The following is a 24,008-nucleotide window of genomic DNA, read 5'->3' as shown; positions in this document are numbered from 1 at the left end:
GAAAGGTAGTGTGCATTTCAATAAACTTCAAGACGACTATGGCTTAGGATATGCCTACGGCAATGTTAAGACGCATAAACCAGGTAACCCACTACGCCCTATAATCAGCCAAATACCAACCCCAACTTATCACCTGGCAAAGAAACTCAATGAACTCCTAACTCCATACACTCCAAGTAAGTTTAGTCTACAATCATCAGCAGATTTCCTAGAATTGATCAAATCTACCCAGCCCGATGGAATCATCGCCTCCCTGGACGTTGAATCCCTATTTACCAACGTCCCAGTCGACACATCCATAGGAATGATACTGGACAGAGTATACAGAGACGAGAGCACCCCCAAATTAGACATACCTGAGCCACACTTGAAAAGTCTTCTCGAAGCATGTACAAAGGAAGCCCCTTCCATCAGTCCACAAGGAGACATGTATTTACAAATAGACGGAGTAGCAATGGGCTCCCCCTTAGGAGTTTTATTTGCTAATTTTTATATGGGAACCATCGAAGATAGGGTCTTCAGTAGCAGACAAAAACCAACTGTATACTGCCGTTATGTAGATGACATATTCGTAATAGTAAAAGACTCAGATGACCTAATTGACCTAAAAAGACACCTAGAGAGAGAGTCAGTACTCCGATTTACACATGAAAATAGTGAAAATAACAGTCTGCCATTCCTGGATGTACTAATAACAAAAACAGGAACCTCTTTAAGCACCAACGTATATACCAAGCCCACCAACATAGGATTATGCCTGAACGGTAGAAGTGAATGCCCCCAAAGATACAAAGCCAGTGTTCTCAATGCTTATATTCGTCGAGTGCTTACCCACTGCTTTGAATGGAGCAACGTGAGTAGAGAGTTTGAAAGAGTAACTCAGGTATTGGTGAACAACGGATATAGCAACGCGGAAATAAACGCTGCTATAAGAAGACACTTGGACCGTTGGTATAATTCAGAACCTAGAACAGAAACCACAACACCCCCAATAAAATTATATTACAAATCAACCATGCACAGTGAACATATAAAAGAGGAAAGAATAATGAAAGAAATAATCCGTAAAGGAGTAAAAAGCACTACTCCTAACCAAAACATAAACCTGATAATATTCTACAAAACCAAGAAGACTTCCGAACTCCTTATCAAAAACAGCCCGAAGCCGACGGAGAACCCTCTACAGCAGTCAAGCGTTGTATACATGTACACTTGCCCCCACGAAGGATGTAACCTTCAATGTAAGTACATTGGTATGACGTCGACCAAGCTGACGAGGCGTTTGACATGCCATCTTCAATCTGGTGCCCCTAGGAATCACATGAGACAAGCCCATGACATTACTCTAACAAGAGAAATGTTGAACAAGAATACCTGCATAATAGACAAAGCCCAAGATGCAAGAAGATTACAAATTCTTGAGGCAATTCACATAAGAATAGAGCGACCTACCATGAACACCCAAATCACGGAACTATTTACTCTACCCACCATAAGAGTAAGGACAAGACAAGAACATGTCGATGCCAACACAGAAGACAATGTCCAACATAATAGGCCAATTACACTGGATTAATCTTTGTGTTTAGATAGGAGCTGCCTCGTATGGGCCAATAAGCCTTCTGCAGCCTCTATGTTTCACCTCACATTTATCCCTTATGTATCCCCCGATGTTTTCACCTCTATTGTATTATCACCTGACCCAGTGCGGGTATAAAATCAACTAGTATTGTAAGATCTGTTCACTTGAGAATGAACCATGGAGGTTCGAAACGTTGTGCAAATTATATAAATAAGTGTAATACACTCTATAGTAAATCACTTCTTTTCTTCACCTTAAAAGTACGAAAATGAGTTTTGGAGAACTCCTATTTCAATTAAGCCCTGATGCTAAGAAAATAGTTAGAGGGATAGAAGCCCTAAACCAGAAAATAATAAATACAGAATATGTGGTCATATTCAATGAAACATATATATATATATATATATATATATATATATATATATATATATATATATATATATATATATATATATATATATATATATATATATATATATATATATATATATATATATATATATATATATATATATATATGTCGTACCTAGTAGCAGGAACTCACTTCTCAGCCTACTATTCAAGGCCCGATTTGCCTAATAAGCCAAGTTTTCCTGAATTAATATATTTACTATAATTTTTTTCTTATGAAATGATAAAGCAACCCTTTTCTCTATGTATGAGGCAAATTTTTTGTTATTGGAGTTAAAATTAACGTAGATATATGACCGAACCTAACCAACCCTACCTAACCTAACCTAACCTATATTTATAGGTAAGGTTAGGTTAGGTAGCCAAAAAAATCTAGGTTAGGTTAGGTAGGTTAGGTAGACGAAAAAACATTAATTCATGTAAACTTGGCTTATTAGGCAAATCGGGCCTTGCATACTAAGCTGAGAAGTGCGTTCTGGCTACTAGGTACGACATATATATATATATATATATATATATATATATATATATATATATATATATATATATATATATATATATATATATATATATATATATATATATATATATATATATATATATATCAGAGCTTGAGCACACCATAGAGACACAAACCTTTAGCGACAAGCCAATACCACCCTAATAGGACCATGTAGTGCACCACTAACAATACCGACTGTGTGGTCAAGAGCAACAGGTCTCGTCAAATACCACCCCCAAACGTTGACAGACATATTGAAGATAGCAGCCCTGAGATGAGGCACATTACACTGCCTCATCTCATTCATTCTACGTCCAACGGCTGGACGATAGAGCGACGGTCTTGCTTCCTGCAGGTCGACGTTCAGTCCCCGACCGTCCAAGTGGTTGGGTACCATTCCTTCCCCCGTCCCATCCCAAATCCTTATCCAGATCCCTTCCATGTGCTATATAGTCGTAATACCTTGGCGCTTTCCCTTGATAATTCCCTCACTCTCTGTACTCAGCTCTCCTTGTTACATTAAATTATGCTGTACTGTACCTTTGATGCTGTGAATCACGAAATGTTCATAAATAAGTTAGAGGCACATGTTACAGGGGTTTTATTCTCAGTTGGATTAGGACTTTCTTATTTCAAATGCAGTAGAGTTAAAATAAAGTGAGTCAATTCAGAGTTGAAAACCGTTATGAATGGGGTGCTTAAGGGTTCTGTCCTGCGACCTGTGTTGTTTACTACATGTATAAACGATTTTATCATTTCCAAATTTGTTGACAATACAAAAATAGGTCTGGAAATTCATTCATAGAAGAAACAAATCCGTTAAATGCTGTTATAGACATTTTGAAATTAACAATTTTGAAATATAGACAATTGAAATTGACGAATAATTCACAGATGCAGTTTATTGTTGAAAACTGTTGAGATTTGAGATAAAGTGTAAATAATAACTACCAGATATCACTTCAATAACTTTGAAACTGAAACCTGTGTGCAATAAATATACCGTCATACAGGAGATGTGATTTATACACCTTAATCCAAAACATCATTGCCTAGATGTATGGAATATAGCAAGTATGTGAATCTACCTCTGCCCTCAGAGCACCACATAACTCCTCTAAGTATATAATGCCAAAATCCTCTTTCCCTAGTAACTCATTCACCGCAGAAAAATTGAACTTGCGTAAAGAATTTATAGTGAAAAAAGTATATAAAGAAAAGGCATTGGGAAAGGCAAAATATATATGGAATGGAGATAAAGTGTTTACTGAAGGGTTAATATTCAGGAGTACTTTCAGGAGTATTTAATATTTCAGGATTACTTTCATGAGTACATTCAGACTAATACTGAGTTAACATTTTTGTGATCTAACACAACAATAATCATTTGAAGATATGAAACCTTTTTTCACCCTTTCCTTGTTTAGTAGCGATACTTTTAGTGATTTTAGTTTTACAACATCGTTGCTATTATTGGCATGTTAACTTGTCAATTTTAGTATGTTCCAACAATTAATGCAGCATTATTTTTATTTCAACAGATCCAGCGCAAGTTCGAGGTGTGTAAAAACGTGAGAATAAGTGTAGTGGATAACTTTCAAGGTGAGGAGAGCAACATCATCCTATTATCACTAGTACGCAGCAATGCAGAACAAAAAGTTGGTTTTCTGCGCATTAATAACCGCGTGTGTGTGGCCTTATCCCGTGCCAAACATGGACTGTATATCACGGGCAACATGGATCAGCTGCGGGAATCAAGTGATTTGTGGAGAAAGATTGAGGCCGATCTTTTTGCTGAGAAAGCCTTGGGTAAGTCTCTCACTCTGCGATGTGAAAACCATCATGACCAGCTGATATCAGTAGCAACTGGCTCGGATATCCTTATGAAAAGTCCTGAAGGAGGGTGCCTAAGACCATGTTCATTCTTTCTGCCAAAGTGTGGGCACAGTTGCCCGATGACTTGCCATATGAGTGACAAGGAACACATGGAAGTGAAGTGTCCTTTGCCGTGTCCTGAGATTTTATGTGAACGATACCATCCTTGCCCAGGAAAATGTTGGGAATCCTGCAATCCTTGTATTGTTTATGTTCCTAAGACTTTGTCATGTGGACACACTCACAAAATCCGCTGCTGTAACTACAACAACAATGAAATAAACTGTCGAACTATTGTTGAAAAGAACTTGCCGGCCTGTCAACACCGTGTCAAAATACCCTGCTATATAAAACCAGAAACATTGGTCTGCCCCATTCCATGCGACGTACGGCTAGAATGTGGCCATAAGTGCACCAAAAGCTGTCACGTTACAGAAGATCCCGATCATCTTACTTACAAATGTCAACAGGAATGTACCAGGATATCAAAAGATTGCTCATTGAACCATCCTTGCAAAGGGCTGTGTCATGAAAACTGCCGGACTTGCACCATTAAGATTAAGAAAAAAGCACTCTGTGGCCACATTCACGAAGTCGAATGTTGCATGCCAAGGAAAGATATAAAATGTCAAAACAAATGCCGAAAAATGTTGGAGTGTGGACATCACTGTCCAAAAAAATGCTTTGAAGAGTGTGGAGGATGTCAAGTGATGGTCAAGAGTGTTGTTCCTGGCTGTCTGCATGAAATTCAGGTAATTTCAATATAAAAATGTATTTATTTCAATGTATGTATATATATATATATATATATATATATATATATATATATATATATATATATATATATATATATATATATATATATATATATATTTACATATATATATATATATATATATATATATATATATATATATATATATATATATATATATATATATATATATATATATATATGTCAAGTGATGGATATGAATTTGAAACGTAAACGTATCCAGCCACCTCCACCTGGCCTGTATTCGGGCACTGTTGGTCGCAGTATGGGATCCTATGACACTTTTCCCCAAGATTCACTTTTCCGTACACCAGCACTGGTCGCCACGTTCATGCCCCCCCCCTCCCCCCACCCTTCCCACCCACGGCCGTCATGGTAGTGTGGGCCTCCCTGACGGTGGCACTGGTGTGGGCCTTCCTCACTGTGGCACTGGTGTGTGCCTTCCTCACTGTGACACTGGTGTGTGCCTTCCTCACTGTATCACTGGTGTGTGCCTTCCTCATTGTAGCACTGGTGTGGGCTTTCCTCACTGTGGCACTGGTGTGTGCCTTCCTCACTGTGACACTGGTGTGTGCCTTCCTCACTGTGGCACTTGTGTGTGCCTTCCTCACTGTGGCACTGGTGTGAGCCTTCCTCACTGTGGCACTGGTGTGGGCCTTCCTCACTGTGGCACTGGTGTGTGCCTTCCTCACTGTTGTGGGCCTTCCTCACTGTGGCACTGTTGTGGGCCTTCCTCACTGTGGCACTGGTGTGTGCCTTCCTCACTGTTGTGGGCCTTCCTCACTATAGCACTGGTGTGTGCCTTCCTCACTGTGGCACTGGTGTGTGCCTTCCTCACTGTGGCACTGGTGTGGGCCTTCCTCACTGTGGCACTGGTGTGGGCCTTCCTCACTGTGGCACTGGTGTGAGCCTTCCTCACTGTTGTGGGCCTTCCTTACTGTGGCACTGTTGTGGGCCTTCTTCACTGTTGTGGGCCTTCCTCACTGTGGCACTGTTGTGGGCCTTCCTCACTGTGGCACTGGTGTGAGCCTTCCTCACTGTTGTGGGCCTTCCTCACTGTAGCACTGGTGTGAGCCTTCCTCACTGTGGCACTGGTGTGTGCCTTCCTCACTGTGGCACTGGTGTGTGCCTTCCTCACTGTATCACTGGTGTGTGCCTTCCTCATTGTAGCATTGGTGTGGGCTTTCCTCACTGTGGCACAGGTGTGTGCTTTCCTCACTGTGGCACTGGTGTGTGCCTTCCTCACTGTATCACTGGTGTGTGCCTTCCTCATTGTAGCACTGGTGTGGGCTTTCCTCACTGTGGCACTGGTGTGTGCCTTCCTCACTGTGGCACTGGTGTGTGCCTTCCTCACTGTGGCACTGGTGTGTGCCTTCCTCACTGTGGCACTGGTGTGAGCCTTCCTCACTGTGGCACTGGTGTGGGCCTTCCTCACTGTGGCACTGGTGTGTCTTCCTCACTGTTGTGGGCCTTCCTCACTGTGGCACTGGTGTGTCTTCCTCACTGTTGTGGGCCTTCCTCACTGTGGCACTGGTGTGGGCCTTCCTCACTGTGGCACTGGTGTGAGCCTTCCTCACTGTTGTGGGCCTTCCTCACTGTGGCACTGTTGTGGGCCTTCCTCACTGTTGTGGGCCTTCCTCATTGTGGCACTGTTGTGGGCCTTCCTCACTGTGGCACTGGTGTGAGCCTTCCTCACTGTTGTGGGCCTTCCTCACTGTAGCACTGGTGTGAGCCTTCCTCACTGTGGCACTGGTGTGTGCCTTCCTCACTGTGGCACTGGTGTGTGCCTTCCTCACTGTATCACTGGTGTGTGCCTTCCTCATTGTAGCACTGGTGTGGGCTTTCCTCACTGTGGCACTGGTGTGTGCCTTCCTCACTGTGGCACTGGTGTGTGCCTTCCTCACTGTGGCACTGGTGTGTGCCTTCCTCACTGTGGCACTGGTGTGAGCCTTCCTCACTGTGCACTGGTGTGGGCCTTCCTCACTGTGGCACTGGTGTGTGCCTTCCTCACTGTTGTGGGCCTTCCTCACTGTGGCACTGTTGTGGGCCTTCCTCACTGTGGCACTGGTGTTTGCCATCCTCACTGTGGCACTGGTGTGTGCCTTCCTCACTGTGGCACTGGTGTGGGCCTTCCTCACTGTGGCACTGGTGTGTGCCTTCCTCACTGTGGCACTGGTGTGTGCCTTCCTCACTGTTGTGGGCCTTCCTCACTATAGCACTGGTGTGTGCCTTCCTCACTGTGGCACTGGTGTGTGCCTTCCTCACTGTGGCACTGGTGTGGGCCTTCCTCACTGTGGCACTGGTGTGGGCCTTCCTCACTGTGGCACTGGTGTGTGCCTTCCTCACTGTGGCACTGGTGTGAGCCTTCCTCACTGTGGCACTGGTGTGGGCCTTCCTCACTGTGGCACTGGTGTGAGCCTTCCTCACTGTGGCACTGGTGTGTGCCTTCCTCACTGTGGCACTGGTGTGTGCCTTCCTCACTGTATCACTGGTGTGTGCCTTCCTCATTGTAGCACTGGTGTGGGCTTTCCTCACTGTGGCACTGGTGTGTGCCTTCCTCACTGTGGCACTGGTGTGAGCCTTCCTCACTGTAGCACTGGTGTGTGCCTTCCTCACTGTGGCACTGGTGTGTGCCTTCCTCACTGTATCACTGGTGTGTGCCTTCCTCATTGTAGCACTGGTGTGGGCTTTCCTCACTGTGGCACTGGTGTGGGCCTTCCTCACTGTGGCACTGGTGTGTGCCTTCCTCACTGTGGCACTGGTGTGGGCCTCCCTCACTGTGGCACTGGTGTGGGCCTTCCTCACTGGTGTGAGCCTTCCTCACTGTAGCACTGGTGTGAGCCTTCTTCACTGTGGCACTGGTGTGTGCCTTCCTCACTGTGGCACTGGTGTGGGCCTCCCTCACTGTGGCACTGGTGTGGGCCTTCCTCACTGTATCACTGGTGTGTGCCTTCCTCACTGTATCACTGGTGTGTGCCTTCCTCATTGTAGCACTGGTGTGGGCTTTCCTCACTGTGGCACTGGTGTGTGCCTTCCTCACTGTGGCACTGGTGTGTGCCTTCCTCACTGTGGCACTGGTGTGTGCCTTCCTCACTGTGGCACTGGTGTGAGCCTTCCTCACTGTTGTGGGCCTTCCTCACGGTGGCACTGGTGTGGGCCTTCCTCATGGTGGCACTGGTGTGGGTCTCCCTCAATGTGGCACTGGTGTGTGCCTTCCTCACGGTGGCACTGGTGTGGGCCTTCCTCACTGTGGCACTGGTGTGGGCCTTCTTCACTGTATCACTGGTGTGGGCCTTCCTCACGGTGGCACTGGTGTGGGCCTTCCTCACGGTGGCACTGGTGTGGGCCTTCCTTACTGTGGCACTGGTGTGGGCCTCCTTCACTGTATCACTGGTGTGGGCCTTCCTCACGGTGGCACTGGTGTGGGCCTTCCTCACGGTGGCACTGGTGTGGGTCTCCCTCACTGTGGCACTGGTGTGGGCCTTCCTCACGGTGGCACTGGTGTGAACCTCCCTCACTGTGGCACTGGTGTGAGCTTTCCCCACTGTGGCACTGGTGTGTGCGCTTGACACAATTAATTTTGAGAATACCATTGACTGGAGCACTGGAAGAACTTCTACTGCTGGATGATATCTTCCAATAAAGTTTATGTATACCCTGGCTGGTGTCTCGTTTAGGTGGTGTGAGCGTGGAGGAATTCACAGTACCCTCATTGCAAAGGGTTATACACGGCGCGAGCAATTGAATGGATTTCGTTGCCTTCAATCATGTTCTCGGTTCTTAACTGCTTTAATATGGTGCTAGGATGGTTATATGTACTATCATCGGATAGATCACGACACAAGCATTCCAACACTACTATGTTGGCCATCGTACGTGGGTTGTGGAGTGTGCTACAGTGAGCAGTAGTTCAGCTTCCTGAGTACATTTTGTTTAGGATTGGGGCACAGCTTGAGGAATCGAGAGTGGAGTTTGATGGTAGTGGAGAGGGTATGGTAGAGGTGCTAAATCGTCTTTCTCTTTTGAGACTGTCAAAAGATATAATAGGTGAGGTCACGTGGAAAGACTTGAGGGGACGTAAGTGTGCCTATCGAATGTTCGGTCAGATCTAGATGGCCAGCCATCTCTAAACTCCGTGACGTTCTCTATCACTTATTCGCATAACAAGTTTTATCTAAGCAGAATCCCCAAGCCGCATAACTTATTAGCTATAGTGAACTGCATAGAAGAACTTTCAATGTGAAAGGACTTAGCCTACCGATACTCACGTGATTCTAGTTAACAGAAGCAGCAGACTGTTGTAGCATTCTATATCCATTGAATCATCATTGCATCAGCAAGTCGCATAGGTACCTAGCTTAACTATATTAATGTGCTGCAAGGTGACAAGGATAATCTGCTATAGTCATTTAGGATTCAAATACATGAGATAAAAAGGCCTTTGGATTGATGTTGATCGTGCAATGGTCACCTCCCACGTGTGCGTATGTGTACCCCCGTGCCACATGTATATGTGTACGCCCGTGCCATGTGTATGTGTGTACCCCCGTGCCACGTGTATGTGTGCACCCCCGTGCCATGTGTCTGTGTGTACCCCAGTGCCACGTGTCTGTGTGCACCCCCGTGCCATGTGTCTGTGTGTACCCCAGTGCCACGTGTCTGTGTGTACCCCCGTGCTACGTGTCTGTGTGTACCCCCGTGCCACTTGTCTGTCTGCACCCCCGTGCCACGTGTCTGTGTGTACCCCAGTGCCACGTGTCTGTGTGCACCCCCGTGCCATGTGTCTGTGTGTACCCCAGTGCCACGTGTCTGTGTGCACCCCCGTGCCACGTGTCTGTGTGCACCCCCGTGCCACGTGTCTGTGTGTACCACCGTGCCACGTGTCTGTGTGCACCCCCGTGTCACGTGCATGTGTTTACCCCCGTGCCACGTGTCTGTGTGCACCCCCGTGCCACGTGTCTGTGTGTACCCCCGTGCCACGTATCTGTGTGTACCCCCGTGCTACGTGTCTGTGTGTACCCCCCGTGCCTCGTGTCTGTGTGTACCCCCGTGCTACGTGTCTGTGTGCACCCCCGTGCCACGTGTCTGTGTGCACCCCCGTGTCACGTGCATGTGTTTACCCCCGTGCCACGTGTCTGTGTGCACCCCCGTGCCACGTGTCTGTGTGCACCCCCGTGCCACGTGTCTGTGTGTACCCCCGTGCCACGTGTCTGTGTGTACCCCCGTGCCTCGTGTCTGTGTGCACCCCCGTGCCACGTGTCTGTGTGTACCCCAGTGCCACGTGTCTGTGTGCACCCCCGTGCCACGTGTCTGTGTGCACCCCCGTGCCACGTGTTTGTGTGTACCCCCGTGCCACGTGTCTGTGTGTACCCCCGTGCCACGTGTCTGTGTGTACCCCCGTGCCACGTGTCTGTGTGTACCCCCGTGCTACGTGTCTGTGTGTACCCCCGTGCCTCGTGTCTGTGTGTACCCCCGTGCTACGTGTCTGTGTGTACCCCCGTGCCAAGTGTCTGTGTGTACCCCCGTGCCATGTGTCTGTGTGTACCCCCGTGCCACGTGTCTGTGTGCACCCCCGTGCCATGTGTCTGTGTGTACCCCCGTGTCACGTGTCTGTGTGTACCCCGTGCCTCGTGTCTGTGTGTACCCCTGTGCTACGTGTCTGTGTGTACCCCGTGCCAAGTGTCTGTGTGTACCCCCGTGCCAAGTGTCTGTGTGTACCCCCGTGCCACGTGTCTCTGTTTACCCCCGTGCCACGTGTCTGTGTGTACCCCCGTGCTACGTGTCTGTGTGTACCCCGTGCCAAGTGTCTGTGTGTACCCCCGTGCCACGTGTCTGTGTGCACCCCCGTGCCACGTGTCTGTGTGCACCCCCGTGTCACGTGCATGTGTTTACCCCCGTGCCACGTGTCTGTGTGTACCCCCGTGCCACGTGTCTGTGTGTACCCCCGTGCTACGTGTCTGTGTGTACCCCCGTGCCAAGTGTCTGTGTGTGCCTCCGTGCCATGTGTCTGTGTGTACCCCCGTGCCACGTGTCTGTGTGTACCCCGTGCTACGTGTCTGTGTGTACCCCCGTGCCTCGTGTCTGCGTGTATCCCCGTGCCAAGTGTCTGTGAATACCACCGTGTCACGTGTCTGTGTTTACCCCCGTGCCATGTGTCTGTGTGTACCCCCGTGCTACGTGTCTGTGTGTACCCCCGTGCTACGTGTCTGTGTGTACCCCCGTGCTACGTGTCTGTGTGTACCCCCGTGCCTCGTGTCTGCGTGTATCCCCGTGCCAAGTGTCTGTGAATACCACCGTGTCACGTGTCTGTGTTTACCCCCGTGCCATGTGTCTGTGTGTACCCCCGTGCTACGTGTCTGTGTGAACTGAGCCACACACTGAGACTGCGTCACTGCCTCAGTCATCTGGCATCCATGGTGTGCTGTGTGTGTGTTCCCGCACATCCCATTCGCCTGCTCTAAATGACCACGTGTGACGGCTGTCAGGTGAAGCCGTCCCTACAGTGGAGCCGACACTCTCATCATATGAGCGTTGTCTCACAAAGAGCTGGTGACTCTTGTACTCGTTGATGACGGATAGTCCTCATTTGGAACATCATATGATTCAAGCTCTTGAGAAGTCTGCTACTGGAACGTCCAATAAATTAGTTGTTGCCGACTATTAGGGCAAGACTGTACCAGAGAAACCCTTGGCAAGATTTATCAAAACAAGACTTTTTTTTTTAAATGTTCACTTTAAATGTCGTTTCTTCAACTGGGTCATCCGAAAGGGAATGAAAATGATGACTACTAGAAAGCAGCCTTTGACTACGCCAAAGGCTGTTACATCATGGGTAGTGTGGTAATAATGCATTTCAACACATTGATCTAAATATGAATCATCTTCCGGCACTATTAAAAGTGATCTAATTCTACCTAAATATTGTGTTTAGATTTTTTTACAAGGTGTAACAATATTAGATGGTATACATAATAAGAAAATTAACAATCACCCTTATGAGTACAGGACACTCATGTGTACTGTGTACTCATGTGCACTCCTGTGTGTGTGTGTGTACTCACCTAGTTGTACTCACCTAGTTGTGTCTGCAGGATCGAGCATTGACTCTTGGATCCCGCCTTTCGAGCATCGGTTGTTTACAGCAATGACTCCTGTCCCATTTCCCTATCATACCTGGTTTTAAAATTATGAATAGTATTTGCTTCCATAACCTGTTCCTGAAGTGCATTCCATTTTCCCACTCCTCTCACGCTAAAAGAAATCTTCCTAACATCTCTGTGACTCATCTGAGTTTCCAGCTTCCACCCATGTCCCCTCGTTCTGTTAGTTTCGCTCGTATGCGCGCTATGAACGAAATTTAAAATTAAATCGACTCACGAAAGTGACGTATTGTCCCGTTTTGTGTTTCGGGTCATCTGGCTTAGGCTGATTGGTTAGGAGAGGAAACTTTCAATTAACGGTTTTCGTGACGTTTTGAAACCTTAGGAGAGCCTTTTGCCCTCCTAACCTACCAGAGGACACTTAACTTGGTATTTTGAAGAAAAAATAAAAAAATTATTTTAAATTATTTTTTATTTTTAAATTATATATATTTTCGGTCATACGGGCAAACGGCCCATATGGACGGGTGTAATTTTTAAGAGGACGTAATTTTTAAAAGGACAGGTTGAACCTTATTGGTGTGAAATATTAATTTTATTGGTGTGGCATATTATTAAGCTTATTGGTGTGAAATATTAAGCTTATTGGTGTGAAATATTGAGCTTATTGGTGTGAAATATTAAGCTTACTGGTGTGAAATATTAAGCTTACTGGTGTGAAATATTGAGCTTACTGGTGTGAAATATTAAGCTTACTGGTGTGAAATATTAAGCTTACTGGTGTGAAATATTTAGCTTACTGGTGTGAAATATTTAGCTTACTGGTGTGAAACATTAACTTACTGGTGTGAAATATTGAGCTTACTGGTGTGAAATATTAAGCTTAGTGGTGTGAAATATTGAGCTTACTGGTGTGAAATATTAAGCTTACTGGTGTGAAATATTGAGCTTATTGGTGTGACATTAAAAAAAATAATAGTTACCACTTACTCTGATAAAGCGACTTTGGCTTTGGAAACCTTTGGAAGAATCGTCTGTTTAATGCAAGTACTGGCAAATTATCGGCAGCAGAAAATTTATTTGTAACAAAATTTTCATGACATCAGTGAATAATGGTACATATTACTATAAGAAAAGAAAATAGTTTTCAGAAGTTTGTTTTGAAAATATTTAGCCGTGTAGTTGGTTTGCAGGGCAAAAATCGTCATGGGGGGGGGGGGGGTGTTAACGTGGCCGCAGCACGCTGGTTTCTTGAATTCTGGCGGTCCCGACCAGCCTGTCCATCCTGTACCCCCCCTGACATACATCTGTGGTACATCTGACGTACATCTGTGGTGCCCCTGACGTACATCTAAGGTACATATGACGTACATCTGTGGTGCCCCTGACATACATATGTGGAACATCTGTGGTGCCCTTGACGTACATCTGTGGTACATCTGACGTACATCTGGGGAACGTCTTCCAATTTGGCAGATGTATTAAAATTTCACTCTGCCACTTTGGGTGAGCCTAGCCCAAAGCGTATAGCCTCAACTTTGAACAAACAGAATTTCTCTTATATTATAGATGATGATTATATTCCGCTGCAACAAAAGACATTGCAAGTCTTTCTGTTGAGTGATCCGATGCATTAACTAGATCTGAAATTTTTGCCGAAAAAAAAGCAAATAAAAATGTAGACAAATATTTAAAAATATTCTTTATTTAAGAAATTTGTGTATGAAAATAGATATGAAATCATGTTTCATCGTTTATGGCTGCATAAACATAATAATAATCAGCTTAAAGTAACGATACATAGCAATCTTTGGATGCAACAAACTTCCGTTTGAGTTTGGTACGACTGAATTTGGATAAACCGGAAAAGGTTTTGTACTGAAGTTGTTAATAAAGCCTAACCCAACCTAACCTATCCATCCTAAGCCTAATACACTAGGGGCCACGTGGCTGAGTGGACAGTGCTTGGTGGTCGTAGCTCGAATGGCCCGGGTTCGATTCCCATCGGAGGCGGAAACAATCGGGCAGAGTTTCTTTCACCCTGATTAGTCTGTTCACCTAGCAGTAAATAGGTTCCTGGGAATTAGACAGCTGCTACGGGCTGCTTCCTGGGGATGTGTGTGTGTGTGCGTGTCTGTGTTAGAGAGTTATATATGTAGTAAACATAATAGAGGAAAAATAGATTGGCTAGAAAGGCGGGGGTCCAAGAGCTAAATAGCTCAATTTTGCAGACACAAATAGTAAATAAATACACGCTCTCCGAGGTCTAATTTAGTACATATATGTGCTATACTAGGCTTTAGAATATTTAAGCTCTGTTTTTAATTTTTTTTCCATGCTCTTTAAAGTGAATAGAACCAGATTCTACTGTTTGTCTATTTCGTCAATATATGCAAGATGACCTGCATATTTACAGAAAATATCATCTAAACAGGATAGGTTGAGAATTTTTTTGACACATACATGGTCACTTAAACATAGTACGAAAACTTAAGTCTTCTTAAATGTTTTGAAAACAGATTCGATGTGGCCTGATTCCTCTTAAATCACAATGTCATGGCCCCTGTGTTCTTCAACTTGCATGTGGTCATCAATGCCAAGAACGATGTAATGAACCTTGCAGCGCCTCCTGTCGGGTGCGTGTGACATCACCCATAAGATGCCCCAAGTATCACTTCATCAAAGTACCTTGCCATCTTCGTCGCACATGTATGTATATATATATTTGTGCTGGTTTGCTTTATTTAGTTTCTGTGTGGATGAATAGTGATAATATTAAAAACGTCATTTATAGATACTTCTTAAATGGGACTTTAAGAAGTCTCTATCTTCCCACCAATTCCCTTGTCTATTTGCTTTGCAGGCGACCAACCAATGGCGATTGCCTAACTAGACTGACTTAAAATTTGAAGTATTTAAATATTACATATGTGTCCAATATATTCTACACTTAAATAATTTATAATATAGAAATATTGTAGCAATTACCTTTATGTGGATGGTAAGTGAAATTCGCCTGATATCAGGCGAATTTCTTGATATCCAAAATGAGTTCACTCTGCCAGAATATATATTCCTAAACTCAGTTCACGTCTATATTAGTAGTGAAATATGTGACTACGACTGTGCGCACCACCTGAGCAGGTGAGCCCATTAGCCTCCCTGCTCAGGTGGTGCACATGTGCCTAATCACACATGGTTCTGGGGGTTCCCCGGGGTGTGCGCTCGTGCCGTCTGGCTGCGCGGCGCTTGACACTGGGTATAATCATGTAGGAGGGGGGCAGCGGCATGTGGGTCATAGAGGAAGAGGAGTGTTGAACAGGTGAACAGGTGAGCAATAGCAGTAGATGAATATGTATGAGTATGTGCCGTAGAGTTATTCATGTGTAGATATATAGATAAGAGTATGAAGGATATGTTGAGGAGAGTGGGCCCCCCTACCCTGACAAGGATATGTGGATAAGAGAGAGGCCCCCTACCCCTGACAGGGTAGGAGACCAGGCTCTTAAGATGGGTATGGCAAGTGAAGGAGGGGAAAGGGGGAGAGGGGAGGTGAGCAGGCAGTAGCTTTTCTCTGAGAGTGGGGGGGACACATTATTTTTCTTAAACAATGACTGTTTTATGTAGGAAAAAGAAACGTATAACTTTCTCACCCAATTCTGTTTGTGTCACTGGTGTTCAATGACGGTGATTATTCAGACAGGCCTGTGTTGGCGGTGGGGCGTCTCAGCAGCAAATGGTGTGTGTCAATGAGCCGTAATGGTTTTTCTGTAAACAGTGTGGGTGGGTGGGTATCTCTCTCCCCTCACTCCCACACGCAGCTTGCTTCCAGAGCGGAGCATCACAGGACCACACGCACACATGTGTGTCCACATAGACCTGAGGTTCTCACCACCGCATAGTAGCAGCAGGTCGCATAGGAGTGGTGTGAGCTCTTTGACAGCTTGCGCAACAGTGACGTGGGGCACCCCTTCCCCTCTCATTCTCTCCCTCCCTCACCTCGCTTCGTGTGGGTGGGTGGGGCCACACACACACATGTGTAGTCTTTGAAGTTCCATGCTAGAGTGACCTGTGTTAGCATTAAGGTGGTGGGGTCGTATGTCGCACCTCCCCCCCCCCCCACCTACTCACCCCCTCCCTCCCCCATGCAGGTGACAGTCGTCATCAATTACTTGACAATTCCACACACTTCACATTTCCTCACAGGGTGGGGCGGCTCACTTCTGTGAAGTTTGACACATAACCAGGGCGGGTTGTGGGTGTTTGAAAGGGGTAAGCTGTTCAATCTTACCGCCGTAAGGGGAGTGGGGAGGTCGCCAACAACACAGCACGCAGAACTTAAACATTATGTCGCGCTGGGCGAATATTCTATCTGGTGTCTGTTTTATGAAGTGTATGTATATATATATATATATATATATATATATATATATATATATATATATATATATATATATATATGTATATATATATATATATATATATATATATATATATATATATATATATATATATATATATATATATATATATATATATATATATATATATATATATGTATATATATATATATATATATATATATATATATATATATATATATATATATATATATATATATATATATATATATATATATATATGTATATATATAAGCATATACTTGCATAAACCACCCCCTCCCCGCTCAGCTCGTTGTCGCCGTGTGGGGGCTTGGTGGGCGGCTGCCGGAGTGTGATGCTCCTTGGGACAGTCCTGTCCTTTTCTAGCCTTGTGCTCCTGCTGCCGTCCTCTCCAATTCTGCTGGGCATCTTTTCCTTTTCCTTCTGTTTCGTTTTTCTCCCCCCTCTTCTCCTATCTGCTTGCCGTTTCCTGCCGACCTTTTGCTCGTTCTGGTTCTTCCCTTGGACTTCTTCTATTTTGACGCCCGGGTGCTTGAGGAGGCATACTCTTGCACCCGTAGAACTGCAGTACCCGACGTCGAGAGCGAGGGGAACCTTTTATTGTCAATCCCCACTTCGTCACTGAACCCGATCTCGACGGACTGTCGGTTTCTTAAGGTGGCGTTTGTGGGGCGTATACTCACGACGCACCCCTAGGAGGCCCCGACAAGATCGGCGATAGCTTCTTGTTGGGTGTCCTGCCTCTAATTGTGGCTCCATGGTGGGTGTGGGGGCACATTCGTGAGTGAATTCTTCTTTCGTCAAGATGATTACCCCTGCTTCGGCTTCTTCTGGTTTACCTTCTCAGGCTCGTGGGGTGGGCGACCAAGCCCCCGAGTCGGTCCGTATTGGAAGACCGGGCTCTGTAGCCTCCGCTGCATTGGGCCCCGACCTTGCTCCTCCTTTGGCCTCTCTGACTCCTTCCCCTGGCTCCCCTCCCTCCTCTGTGGTTGGGTCGAGCCCCAAGCCCCCAGTGGTGACTACCTCGTCCCCTGGCGCGGCTCCTTCTCTCGTTGTTACTACTGCGCCTTTTAACCCCTCTCTCTCTGGGGGTTCTCACCGCCGTTCTCGTCACGGCCGCCCTCGCTCGATTCCTTCCAGTTCTGCTACCTATCAAGCCTTGTTTGGTCCCGCTTCGTGGGCCAAATATTTTGATCTCCTCCCTCTTGATTCTGCGCCTCCTGACGATTTCTCCCTTCATCGACATCTCATTGATTCCGTGGATGCCTCCATTACTTTTAACCCCACTCGTCTCGGTACGCGTGTCGTTGCTGCTCCTTCTCAGGATGCTGCTTCCCGCTTGGCTGCCTTATCCTGCCTTGGCGAGACCCCCGTTCGGGTCTCGAAGAACGTCCAGTTGAATGCCAGTGTTGGCACTATTTTGCTCCCGCCCCATGTTGCGACCGGTGTTCGGGACCTACGCGACTGCCACGACGATATTCGACATATCCTCGCTGCCCAGGGCCATTCTATTCTCCAGGTGGACACGTTTACTCGTCCCCCTCGTGGTAGTCGCCGTCAACCCCTCCGGGTTGTGAAGATTACCTTTGATGGTAGGACCCTTCCACCCTCTGTCATTCTTGCTGGTGCCAGGTGCTCTGTCCAGGAGTACATTCCTTCTCCTCGGCTCTGCAACAAGTGCTGGAGGTTTGGGCATGGTGCCCTCCGCTGCTCCGGGACTGTCTCTCTCTGTCCTTTGTGTGGTGGCGAAGGTCACTCTAAGTCGGAGTGCGCTTCTCCCCAGGCTCGTTGCCTCAACTGCGGTGAGGCCCATCCTACCTTCTCCCGTGCGTGTGTCCATTACAAGCTTGAGGCAGCCGTCCTCAACTTGAAGCACCGGGAGCGTTTATCTTTTCCTGAGGCGAGGCGCCAGGTTCGCCGGCTCCCGCCTTATGCTAATATCTCTTATGCTCGCGTGTTGCGCTCTTCCTCTCCTCGTCCTTCCCGCCTTCCTCAGACTCACAACCGTTTCCAGGCCTTGGACCCTGATGCGCCCACTGCCCCCTCCTCTGTCCCTTTGGGTTCTCTCCCGAAGGATCCTCCTCCTGGTCCTCTGTCTGGGGTTCCCCTTCCTTCTACCCGGTCTGTCGTGTCTTCTGTGTCTCCTTCCTCGTCCCCCTCCGATCCTCCTTCCCATCCTCTTCCTCCATCTATCGGCTCTCCCCGCCGCCTGTCGGTGCGGGCGGATGTCCATCGCTCTCCTAACGGCCGTCGTGTGTGCTCTCGTTCGGCTTCTCCTGTTGAGACACTGGAATCCGTTGCCCGGTACGTAGTTGCTGGGACACCGGTCCCTTTAAGTCAGAAGCGTAAGCCTGGCTCCTCTCCTTCCTCTTCCCCGGCGGGTAAGAAGGCTTCGCTTTCTTCCTCAGCTCCTCCTTCTGGCTCTGTTGCTCCTTCCACTCCCGTTTCAGTGCTTGCGCCCCCTGTTCCTGCTATGGAGGTTTCTTTGGCCCCTGCTTCCCTTTCGGTTGCTGCTCTTGCTGGGGTGCTCTCCTCTCTTTCTACTCCCCCTCTTCCTGCTGCTGTCCTTGACTGCTCCTCTCCGTTGTCTCCTCCTCCTCCTCCTCCTCCTCCTCCGGACCCTGCCCGCCCACCTCTGATCTGTTCTCCCGTTTCCTTCCCTCCGTCTTTGCTCAGTTTACCCATGCCCCCTAACCCTGACTTTGCTGACCCTGATCCCGACCCTGATATTCTTTAACGTGCTCTGTTGGTCTTTCGCCTTTGTTTCTTCCTTGTTCTCTGTTTTTGTCCTTTCTCTTCTCGTCGTTGTCCATTCTTCAATGGAACGTTCGAGGTTATTACGCCAATTTCCTCGAACTCCAACTTCTGGTTTCGCGGTTTTCGCCCCTTTGTGTCTGTCTCCAGGAGCCGATGCTTGGTGCTCGTCCTGGTCGTTTTCGTGGCTATTCCTTTCTCTCCCCCCCCCCCAGCCATTGCTGGGGCTTCTAATTCTTCTGCTCTCTTGATTCGGGCTGATGTTCCCTTTGTTCCTTTACTTTTTCCTTCGCCTCTCCATTGTTCTGCTGCTCGTATCTTTGTGGGGAAATGGTACACAGTTTGTTCCATTTATCTCCCCCCGAGTGTCCCGCTCTCTCTTCCTGATTTGAAACACCTCCTAGACTCCTTGCCGGAGCCTGTGCTCCTGCTGGGTGACTTCAATTGTCGTCATTCTCTTTGGGGTGACGTTCTGACGAATACCCGGGGTCGCCTCCTTGAGCCGTTTCTCCTCTCTTCTTCCCTGTCTCTTCTGAATTCTGGTGAGCCCACTCATTTGGACTCTCGAACTCGCACCCTTTCTTGTCTTGATCTTTCTCTCTGCTCTTCTTCTCTTTACTTAGATTTCACATGGCAGGTTCTTGATGACCTCCATGGAAGTGATCATTTCCCCATCCTTGTTTCCTTTTTCTCTTTTCGCCCTTCCCTCTCTTTCCCTAGATGGCAGTTTGCTAAGGCGGACTGGACCCTGTTTTCCCTCAGTGCTACTCTCTCTGACCTCTCCCTTCTGCCCCTCTCTCGCGCTCTCCTCCTTTTTCATGACACTGTCTTCGACGCTGCCCTCCGCTCTATTCCTCGCTCTTCCTCTCGGGGTCCACGGAAGTGCGTTCCCTGGTGGAATGCGGACTGTGCTCGGGCTGTCTGCTGTAAGCGTGCAGCCTGGAAGAAGCACCGCCGTAGGCAGACGACCGATTCTTTTCTTTTCTTTCGGAAAGCGAGTGCGGTGGCCCGTAGGGCCATCCGTACGGCTAAACGTGAATGTTGGGCTTCTTATGTCTCGACAATTACGTCCGAAACCCCTCTGGCCCAGATCTGGAAGCGTATCCGCAAGATAGCGGGTAAGTTCGTTCCCGATGTTTCACCGGTCCTTCACCTCCATGATACTCTTGTGGCGGACCCGTTGCAGGTCGCTTCCGAACTGGGTTCCCACTTTTCTTCTGTTAGCTCTGGTCTTCATCTTCCCCAATCTTTCCTTCTTCGTAAACCTGTCCTTGAGTCTCGTCCTTTAGATTTCTGCACTCATCTTCAGCTTCCCTATAATGATCCCTTCTCTCTCTCTGAACTTCGTTCTGCCCTGGCCCTCTGCGGTTCTACGGCGGCGGGCTCCGATGGTATTCATTATGAGATGCTTCGCCATCTCCCTCCGAGCACGTCTCAGTATTTACTGAGTCTGTATAATCGGATCTGGGAGTCGTCGTCAGTCCCTGAGGACTGGCTCGATGCCGTTGTCCTCCCTGTTCGCAAACCAGGGTCTCTGGGTACTTCCCCTAAGGACTTTCGCCCTATTGCTCTCACAAGTTGTGTCTGCAAACTCTTTGAACGTATGGTTAACGTTCGTCTGATGTGGTTCCTGGAACACCATCACCTCCTCTCCCCTTCTCAATTTGGTTTCCGCAAGTGCCGCAGCACGACAGATGTCCTGGTGAACTTGGAGGTCTATATACGTACTGCTTTTGCTGCGAAGACCTCCGTTGTTGCCGTCCTTTTTGACCTAGAAAAGGCTTACGACACCACTTGGCGTTATCATATCCTATCTCAACTTCATTCTTTTGGCCTTCGTGGTCATCTCCCTCTCTTTCTCCGCAGCTTCCTCTCTCGTCGTTCCTTTCGGGTGCGCCTTGGTACCGCTCTCTCTCCCCCTTTTCAGCAATACGAAGGTGTGCCCCAGGGTAGTGTTCTGAGCACTACTCTTTTTCTGGTTGCCCTCAATGGTCTTCTTTCCTCTCTTCCTTCTGGTGTCTTCTCCGCTCTCTATGTCGATGATCTTACCCTTTGTTGTCAGGGTGATGATTCGCCTCTCCTTCAACGCCGGCTTCAACTTGCGATTGATGCCGTGTCGTCTTGGGCCACAGGTCATGGCTTCAAGTTCTCTACTTCTAAGACTTGTGCCATGACTTTTACGCGGAAACGGGTTGTTCTTCGTCCCTCTTTGTCACTTTATGGTCATCCCCTTGAATACAAAGATTCCGCGAAGCTTTTAGGGTTATTCCTTGACACTCGTTTGTCTTGGTCTCCCCATATCTCTTACCTCCGTGTTGAGTGCTCTAAGTCCCTTACCCTCCTTCGGGTCTTGTCCCATACTTCTTGGGGGGCAGATAGGCGCACTCTCCTTGCTTTACATTCCTCTCTCGTCCTGTCTAAGCTCGATTATGGTTGCCCTGCTTACTCGTCTGCTTCTCCTTCTACTCTTCGCCGTCTTGATGCTTTGCACCATACTGGGTTGCGCCTCAGTTCTGGTGCCTTTCGTTCGACTCCCGTCCTTAGCTTGTATGTTGACACTGGCTTCCTGTCTCTCCAGGACCGCCGTGATCGCTACTGTCTTCGGTATCTTGCGCGGTCCTTGCAACATCCTTCCTCTCGTCTCTGTCGTGCTTTAACTTTTACCCCTCCTGCGGTTCCTGTTCCTCTTCACCACCTCCCTCTTTCTGTCCGGTTATCTCGCCTGCAGGATTCTCTTTCCGTTCGTATTTCTGATGTTTCTCCTCGTGTTGTTCCTTCTTTGCCCCCGTGGAGGGTCCCTCTTCCGCGGTTTTGTACATCCTTGACTCGCATCACTAAAGCTTTTACCCCTCCTACAGTTCTCAAACGCCTTTTCCTCGAGCACTTTTCTTCTCACTCCCGCTCCGTTTCTGTCTTCACCGATGGGTCTAAGTCAGCGGACGGTGTTGGCTACTCTGTTGTTTTTCCTGATCGCACTTATATGTGTCGCTTGCCTCCGGAGACTAGCATCTTTACAGCGGAACTTTATGCTATTCTCTATGCTCTTCGTCTCCTACTTTCTCGTTGTCAGTCTTCCTTTGTAGTTGTTGTTGACTCTCGTAGTGCCCTCATGGCTCTCGGGTCCTTTAATCCAGTTCATCCAGTGGTTGTCGAGATCCAGCATTGGCTGTTTCTCGTTCATAGTAAATTTAAGTCGGTTGAGTTTTGTTGGGTTCCCAGCCATATTGGTGTGTCTTTAAATGAGCGTGCGGATGCTGCCGCCAAGGAAGCTGTCCGCTCTTGTCCCATCTCTCGTAAGGGCATTCCGTATTCCGACTTTTACCCGGTTATCCATTCCTCAGTCCTTACCCGTTGGCAGGCTTCTTGGTTGTCTGTTACTGGTAACAAGCTACGTACTCTTAAATGTTGTGTTTCCTCGTGGCAGTCCTCCTTCCACCGTAACCGGCGGTGGGAAACAGCTCTGGCGAGGTTGCGTATTGGCCATACTCGCTTAACCCATGGTCACTTGATGGAGCGCCGCCCTGCTCCTTATTGTCCTAGTTGCATTGTCCCTCTTACGGTCGTGCATGTCCTTCTTGAATGTCCTGACTTCCAGGACGAGCGTATGTCTTGCTTTCCGACCGCCCCTCGCGGTCACCTGTCCCTCGATAGAATTCTTGGTGACTCGGATACTTTTGATATCGTTCGCCTTATGCGTTTTTGTTCTCGTATTGGCATCCTTGGTGATATTTAGCGCCCTCTGATTATTTTGCGTATTTGATGGTGCTACATAGCCTTCCCGGTTTGGTGCCTTCTTTTGATAATTACTTACTTACTTACTTACTTGCATAAACCACAAGTGAAGATAAATAATCTTTGGACAACACCCACCAGTGGGACTCGAACCCAGAAAGCACAACTACCTTCCAGTAGCTGGCATAACTAGTATGCTTTAACCCACTACGCCATCAGACCTTACAAAAGAAGTAGATAGTTCGAGATATATATATCTCAAATATCTCCACCTCCCGAAGGCACCAGATGAGTGAGGGGTCAGTCTGCATTTTTCGTCAAGCCACTGTCAATGTGAGAGAACTCGTGTCCAGCTTATAAGCCTATACTTGCATAAACCACAAGTGAAGATAAATAATCTTTGGACAACACCCACCAGTGGGACTCGAACCCAGAAAGCACAACTACCTTCCAGTAGCTGGCATAACTAGTATGCTTTAACCCACTACGCCATCAGACCTTACAAAAGAAGTAGATAGTTCGAGATATATATATCTCAAACATCTCCACCTCCCGAAGGCACCAGATGAGTGAGGGGTCAGTCTGCATTTTTCGTCAAGCCACTGTCAATGTGAGAGAACTCGTGTCCAGCTTATAAGCCTATACTTGCATAAACCACAAGTGAAGATAAATAATCTTTGGACAACACCCACCAGTGGGACTCGAACCCAGAAAGCACAACTACCTTCCAGTAGCTGGCATAACTAGTATGCTTTAACCCACTACGCCATCAGACCTTACAAAAGAAGTAGATAGTTCGAGATATATATATCTCAAACATCTCCACCTCCCGAAGGCACCAGATGAGTGAGGGGTCAGTCTGCATTTTTCGTCA

General features: G+C 47.3%; 1 protein-coding gene across 4 annotated transcripts in view; it reads left to right on the top strand.

Annotated features, from left to right (window-relative positions):
- LOC123751622 (NFX1-type zinc finger-containing protein 1-like) overlaps window positions 1–24,008 on the top strand; it is a 311,404-nt gene that overhangs the window by 185,283 nt on the left and 102,113 nt on the right. For all 4 annotated transcript variants that reach the window (XM_069304304.1, XM_069304303.1, XM_069304305.1 and 1 more), the window contains exons 7-8: window positions 4,037–5,122; window positions 14,765–14,954. In XM_069304304.1, the coding sequence (XP_069160405.1) occupies window positions 4,037–5,122; window positions 14,765–14,954 (1,276 nt within the window). The remainder of the gene's footprint in view (window positions 1–4,036; window positions 5,123–14,764; window positions 14,955–24,008) is intronic.

This window comes from Procambarus clarkii, chromosome 52, assembly GCF_040958095.1.
Source record: "Procambarus clarkii isolate CNS0578487 chromosome 52, FALCON_Pclarkii_2.0, whole genome shotgun sequence".
NCBI lineage: Eukaryota > Metazoa > Arthropoda > Malacostraca > Decapoda > Cambaridae > Procambarus > Procambarus clarkii.
The sequence above is the reverse complement of the archived record's forward strand: the minus strand, read 5'-3'. Positions and strand labels throughout refer to the sequence as shown.